The sequence below is a fragment of the Pyrgilauda ruficollis genome, unplaced genomic scaffold (genome assembly GCF_017590135.1).
Source record: "Pyrgilauda ruficollis isolate IOZ18807 unplaced genomic scaffold, ASM1759013v1 scaffold97, whole genome shotgun sequence".
NCBI lineage: Eukaryota > Metazoa > Chordata > Aves > Passeriformes > Passeridae > Pyrgilauda > Pyrgilauda ruficollis.
In genome coordinates this window covers 2,781,797-2,789,091 of record NW_024531821.1, presented here as the reverse complement: position 1 = coordinate 2,789,091, position 7,295 = coordinate 2,781,797, and the positions used below count along the sequence as shown (strand labels likewise).

Below are 7,295 nucleotides of genomic sequence, written 5' to 3'. Positions count from 1 at the left end.
TGTCACTCTGCCCAGCCCAGCAGCTCCCAGGCTGCAGCAGGACAAAGCAAGCCTGGCCCCTGCTGGCCCCGGGGCAGCTCCTGCTGCCCCAGCACCACGAACTCGGCTGAGCAGCTCCACCCGCAGCCACACACTCACTGCAAGAGCATTAGCCACTAATGAGTCAACAATTACAGAATTCTGCGTTAATTATTAAAATTTTACACCTAAAAACAAACCGAAAGAAATGCTTCTCCTTTTTTTTTTTTCTTTTTCCAACAGTACTTTTATTTATTTATTTTAAAGCAGGTGATTATTTTTTCTTCTGCTCCAGAGCCTTGATTCACTTCCTGCAGGTGTCCTGCTGCTTCTTGGGGGGGATTTCACTAATGCAGGAAGACATTTGCCAGAAAACATCTGTTGGAGAAGGATATTGAACACCGAAGCTGCAGTCAGAGGGTTATTTTGGATAACAGGAGGATGTTGTTCACACAGCACAGGATGTCTAAGGGCTTATGAAGTGTCTCAGCACACAATGATGTGACTCCAGCAAAATGCTCAGGAATCTGTGTGTATTTTACAGGATAACACCAGGACTGTGTCCCTTACTGCACACACAGCTGGAGTAGTAAACTCCAGCTTTCCACCAGATTCATTTCATCAGGTTGTATTTTCTGGTTTGCACTCATTATTCCCCTCCTAATTTTCTAAAAATTATCCCTGCTCTGAAATAAAAATAATCCCTCAGTGTGCCCTTTGCATCATGCCCTGAAGAGGAAATCTCATCTAAGGACAATAATACACTAAAAATCCAAGTCTTTTGTGGTTTCTTCACACAGAATTCAGGATTAAAGATTTATTTTCAGAGGAAGTATCACAGTTGAAATATTTATGAATTATTCTGGACATTTATCTCAGCATATCTGAAAGTGCTTTTTGAAAATGCTCTAAAATGAAACATAAATAAGAATTTAAACACTCCACCTCCACAAGCAAGGACTGAAGCCAGGTCTCTAAAACTGTAATTTCAAATTTCAAACATAGGAAAAGTCTATGCAAAAAGAAACCACAGAGTTCCTTTAGGAAATAAAAAAATTAAGTTTTGGTAAAGAAGCAAAAACTTTTTTTTTAATTGTTCAATCAGACAAAATACAGAGATAAAGCTGACTTTAAATGCTCACACTCTGTGACCATAAACTGGGGGAAATGAACCCTCTGGTGACTCAGCAGGAATCTGGGAGGACATTACAGATCCTGAGGAGGTCACAAACCAGAACTTTGTTAACCAGAACTGAAACACGTAAAGAAATTGGCTGAACTATTTTTACACACTATCACCAGAGGAAAGCAGTGCACAAAGGCTGCTCTGTGCTGCAGGTTCTCCTCACAGCCTGGAAATGAAGTAGAATCGTGGGCAATTTGCAGTTTCTAATAAAAGGGAAGTGCATTTGGAAACCCAAGGTTCGGTTTTCAAATCTCAACAGTTTAATGACCCCCAATTTAAAGCTGGGGTTGGTTTGGTTTCTTTGACTGTCCCAGCTGCAATTGCCTCTCTGGGGAAATGGAGTGTTATTATGATATTTCTAAAGGGAGCATCGTGTTGCATTCCCCAGCTGGGAAGCAACCTATTCCAGGATTTCCTTCCCCTCGGGGAGGGACAGTTAATGCCAGGCCATTATCTGCTGTGAGCAGGAAATTATGCTACAAGGCTTCAGCTACTTAAGCCTCCTCCTTTAAAGCCCCATTAAGGCAGCCAGGCTGAGGTTCAGCACTGAAGCAGAAGACTCCCAGGCACTCAGGTTTTTGCAAGATGCTCAGGCAGGACAGCTCAGGTGTGTAGGAGGGTCTGAGGAGAGCAAAGGTGTGCAAGGGTGTCATTCTTCAGGAACCTGGCAGCAATTTCAAACTGCACAATTCAGACAAATGGCTCGTTCTGGGACAAAAGCCAAAGCCCCTCTGACAACGTTTTGTGACCTCTCCTCGGGTTTGGGACACACCACGTGTTTCAGGCGTGTGATTTATTCTCAAAGACACATTTGCCAAATTCTCAGCAGTACCAAGGGGCAGGGGGTTTGTTCTCACAGTATCTAGTCAGGGAATCAAATGAATATACAATTCATCACAACAAAAACTCAGGGAGGGATGTCCAGTGTTCCTCTGCCTCCCATCAGGTCAGCCTGGGCTCTGCAGGCTCAGGAGCTGGGTAGGGGGTACCAAGAAACAACTTCCCTGCTTCCCTGAGTTCTAAAAACATTCAAGCAATGGAAAGTGTAGCCTAGAAAAGTCACTAAATAGAGTTAAAATCAAAGCAGAACAAACTCAGGAAAGCAGAAAATTTACCTTCAGTAAATAAAGAGAACTCTGGTTCTGGGAAGAGTGGAAAACGTATCTGGCATCTTCCTAACCTTTGCATAATTAATAAATCCTCGGAGAAACAGCAGAAAACCTGCAGGGGAGAGAGACATTTGTCCAGTTAACACAGGTGTTGTTTCTTCAAGGAGAGGGAGCAGCTGAACTCTGCCACCACTACAGAGGGATCTCATCACTGGGATGCACAGCAGCTGATCACACACAGGAATTATTTCTGGGAGCAATAACACCTCATCTTTCCATTTCAGGTAACTTCAAAAACAAACTTTCCTTGGGCAATCACAAAACTTTTGGCTCCAAACAAGATCCAGTCACTCCCAAAGCAGGAAAAAGAAAATAAAATGAGGAAGGGAACAAACCACTCCTCCATTTAAGATGCAAGAGCAGACACTACATCAGTTACAAGCATTATTCTCTTCTTAACTTCTGGATGATGTCAGGATGCTGCCACCAAGAACTGGCAGGACAGTGTTTACATGTGCCTTTAAAACCTGCATGTGCTCAGTCACAGGAGTATGAGGGTCACATTTCATCTGGACATCTACACACACATATTTAACAGCCAGGAATGCTCACAAAATCCCAATTGACTTTACAGTTTTTAAGCATATTTCCCCCCACAGACACTCACCTAGTACAAGGAAGACCCACCAAAGCCAGTACTGGCCATCAAAGTAACCAGGAAAATAGGTGGAAAACTGAAAACAGCAAAAAAAAAAATACAGTTTAGAGCACATGGAAATTTGTGAACCGAAGTCTATCCCCACCAATTTTAGCAGTAACCAGATCAGGGCTGCACACAAGAGATCTCATGGGATGCTGCATTTCACCAGCTGCAGGGATGAGTTACTTCCACAAACTGATATTTATAGTTTTTCTGCACCAGCTCCAACAAGGGGAATGGGACAGACTCAACACCCAGCTATGAGTTCTGGCAATCAGTGGGGCACAAGGACACTGCTGGGCAAATATTCCTGTTTTAAATTGTGTCCTGGATGCAGCCCAGCTGCAGTTTCTGAGAGGGCAGAGCAGGCTTGCAGCAGTGCAGCACATCCATTACTCTGTCAGGCTGGATGGTGTAAGAGCTGGAAAAGAAATCCCACATCTGTGGAGCCCACTGACAAGATTCCCAGTTGGGAAAATTACTGCTATTAAAAGAAAGGCACCAACACTATGAGAGCACTGAAGTTCACAGTTTCAGTATAAACACAGTACCATTCTTCTGGGTTTGTTCTATTCAAACTTAAAACCTAACAAAAGATAAACTTGTTACTGACGTTTAAATCAAATCCACAGAAAATGTCACCTCCTACTGTCACACCTCTTAATCCAGCAAACAGTCCTTAGCACCTCTGAACCAAGATGACCACAACAACTGTCTACAGAAAAGTGAAGAGATGCTGTATTTACAAATTAGGATTCCCAAAAGACAGGGTAGGCAGTGACAGCTCTGACATGAATGCTCTCAACTTCTACTTACAGCCAGTGAGCTGCTTTGCTTGAAATTCAACTTTCAGCCTGGAATGCCATCACTTCAAAGGCTCCAAATAAAGATTTCCTGATGGAAATATTTTCTCCCAATCCCTCGAACAAATATAAGAGCTAAAGATGCTGGAGCAGGATGGCAGCCTGCTCCTGGTCCTGCTCCTGTGCCGCAGGGAGGCTGCACCAGAGGGCAGCCACGGCCTTCTCCCACTGCTGTGCAAACCTCACTCCTCCCACGGCCCTATTTCCCTCTCCTCATCAGCCATCCTGCATTTTAGAGAATTTCCTCATTTCCAGAGGAGAGCCAGGGCACAGCAGGCTGCAGAGGCTGAAGCAGGGTTTCTTTGACTGGGTGAATGTTTTCCCAGGATCAGAGTTGCTGCTGCTCAGCACAAAACCACACTCTGATCAGGCCAGTGCCTCTGGCAGACACACAGAATGAACCCCAGAATCCCAGAGTGGGTTGGGCTGGGAAGGATCCTACAGCTCCTCTCTTTTGCCACAGACAGGGACACCTTCCACTCCCCCAGGAATCCCTGTCCAGCTTAAACTTGGATATTTCCAGAGATGGAGCATCCCCAAAGCATATCTGGGTGTGCAATCTTTCTTTTTTTTTACTACAGTTGTAATTCCAGCACATAAACAGGATACAATTATGAAAAAGCCCTGTTCTTAGTGAGTAAGTAGCTGAAAAATTATTTCACTATTAAAAAAAATCCCCTAAATTTATCACTAACTCCAGTATGAGATAAAAACCTGCTGGGGAAAAAGAGTATCAGTGTCTGTGTACATGGTTTTGCACCACACAACTCACCCTGACAATAAGGATCCACTTAATAAGAGACAGACCAAAGCCAGAAATGGCCCCATATCGTCCTGCAGCTGAAGTAGTCAGACAGAAAGACAGGAAAAATCCAATCCAGTTGAAGAGGAATGCCACTGAGAAAGCAGGAGAAAAGCAGCAGGTCAAGACACCTTTATATTCCAAGGAAAAAAACCATAAACCCCTTGCACACAGGTTTTTCCTGGTGCTACATAAACATAAATGTGACCCAATCTATTTTGGGTCACTGCTTGGAAAAAAGTTCATTGCATCAGGTACTTACTGAAGAAAGTCAGCATGAAAATGCCATCATTTCCTATCCTCAGCTGGTCAGTGTCATCAAAGTCATCCCGTGTCACAAAGTCATCATCCTGCAATGCAGAGGGAGGCAGCACATGGGGGATTTAGGTCAGTCCAGTCCACACAGCAGCCCCACTTCTGGGTGTGACTCTTCAAAAAAAGGGCTGGAATCCTAAATCTCAAAAGGCTACAAATGCAAGCACGACAAAATTCCTGATTCTCATCCTGAAATGGTGCAGGGCATGAAATGTTATCTATATAATAGGAAATGTATCTTTATTTTTAACATAGTCAAGATCCAGCATGTTCTTGTTCTCACTGTGAAGAATTCTTCAACTCATCAAAAAATTATCATCTCAGCAAGGAATTTGGCTTCTGTGAAGAAGCGTAATGAGCAGTGGACTTCTAATGCTAGCAGGGGTGGAGGGAATGGCTGAACAAGAGATAATGCTGAAAAAACCAAAAATATATCATTCTGACAGAATGGTTTTATCGTCCTTGTATCAGCTACACTGACCTCCAGAAAATTCAACTAAGTAAGCAGCAGGAGTATCAAGGGTAGATATGCCAGACAGCTGAAGAATTAATCCTAAATCTTTTTTAAAAATGAAAAAAAACCAACAAAAACCCCAGTGTCAGTGCACAGGGATACAGCACAGTCCCTCTGTCAGCTTGCCAAGCTAATCTGGCTAGCACATGCTGGCATTACTGAGATGTCTGACATCATCACAGTGCTCAGAGAAAAACTGAAAAAAAAAATAGCCACAGGACTCAGAAGTGTGGAATATCACCACCCAGAAAGCTTCAGAAACACAAAAAGCCCGTCCCAAATGTGAAGAGTCACGAGGGGCAGGAGCTCAAGCTGAAATGGCAGGCAGCAGGGCAGGGACAGGCAGGGACACTCACCCTGCCAGGAACCAGGGGAATGGTGGCCTCAGCCTTGGTCCTCTCGGCCTCGTCGTAGCTGGGCAGAGTGGTGGCCACGTTGTAGGACGGCGGCTTCGGGAACCCTGACTCATCCTTGTAGTCAAAGTAAGCTGCACAAACGCAGTGACACAGGAGGGAGCTCAGCACTTCCCCAGGAACACCACGCTGGGAACCAGCAGTGCTCCAGGTGACTTCAAGGAGCCCCATGCCCCAGGCTGTTAAAGCCTGTCCCCTCCCCGCCCTTCCCTCCATCCCAGCCTCCTGCCATCCCAAAGCAGAGAGGGAAAAGCACAGGAGCACCTTGTCTGATAGCCAGCAACCCGCAGAACACACACTGAACATGTCTGGCTGTACTTCTGCTTAAAACAACACCACATGCTGTGCCTCTGCTGACTTGGATACTCAGAAATAGTCACGTTTCCAGATCCAAGTGGTTATTAAAGTGATTAGTGACAGGACAGGAGGATGAGTCAAAGTCCCATCCTTATGACCAACTGCTTAGTTATTGGAAAGTGCAGGAAAAGTGAATTCTTTAAACCCTTTTAAGTAACGAATCCTTTAAGGAAGGGGCATAGCATCATCCAAATGCCAGATAATGAGAGGGGAACCACAAATCCTCCCAGCTTTGATTTTTTAACCGTCTCCAATTTACTGAGAACACTGTGAACTGTAACCTGAACACCCCTTGATGGGATGACATCAGACGAGCGCAGCCAAATTGCATCTCCTAAACCACAAGTACCGACAGGCTGTGTGGACCAATCCTGGTCCTTGCAGCTTGGGAAGGTGCTGCAGAGCCAGCCGTGGATGAGGAGAGCAGCCAGTGGCAGCAGGGCAATGCCAGCCCTGTCCCCAGGTGACAGTACCTGTGTTCTCTGCAGAAATGCTGCTGTAGGGCGGAGGGGCATCGCTCACCGCCGGCACGGCCTCGCCCGGCTCCTCTTCATTCTGCAGCTGAACAGAACCAACACCAGGGCTCAGGGGGGTCCTCAGTGCTCTGACAGCACCCCTGCAGCCTTAACTGCACACAACGGACTCTTCTGGAAGGAGACTGCTCTGCAGCACCACGGGACACAGAGCAGCTGCTCAGCCTCCCTCCGAAGCGCTCCCACTTGAAATGATCAATCTTCCATCTCGGTTTTAATGTTTTCAAATCCTCTCCTCACACACCTGGACTCCAGCAAAGCACAGCACACAGCTTTCCAGTACCTTTCCATTTCCCTGGCACTTCCTCAGCTCACGCTGCTTAGAAGCTGCAGTTGCATCTGTTTTAGTCAAAGAAATACAGTGAGATACCCAACAAAAGGCTCCATTGCTGCCTGTGGCTTTGCTAAGGACGGGTTTTTTCCATGGATACATTACATAATGATGCACAGAAGTACAAATGTTGCCATTTCCCTTCAACCTTTCA

At 45.4% G+C, this 7,295-nt stretch overlaps 1 protein-coding gene across 1 annotated transcript; it reads right to left on the bottom strand.

Annotated features, from left to right (window-relative positions):
* Positions 1–248: 248 nt before the first annotated feature.
* Positions 249–6,901, bottom strand: NDFIP1 (Nedd4 family interacting protein 1; the record flags this gene model as incomplete). The annotated part of the gene is made up of 7 exons (XM_041489960.1): positions 249–396; positions 2,320–2,425; positions 2,981–3,047; positions 4,649–4,773; positions 4,941–5,028; positions 5,864–5,994; positions 6,751–6,901. Coding segments are annotated over 6 exons (666 nt in total), but the record flags the coding sequence as incomplete, so codon positions are not given.
* Between the last annotated feature and the right edge of the window lie 394 nt (positions 6,902–7,295).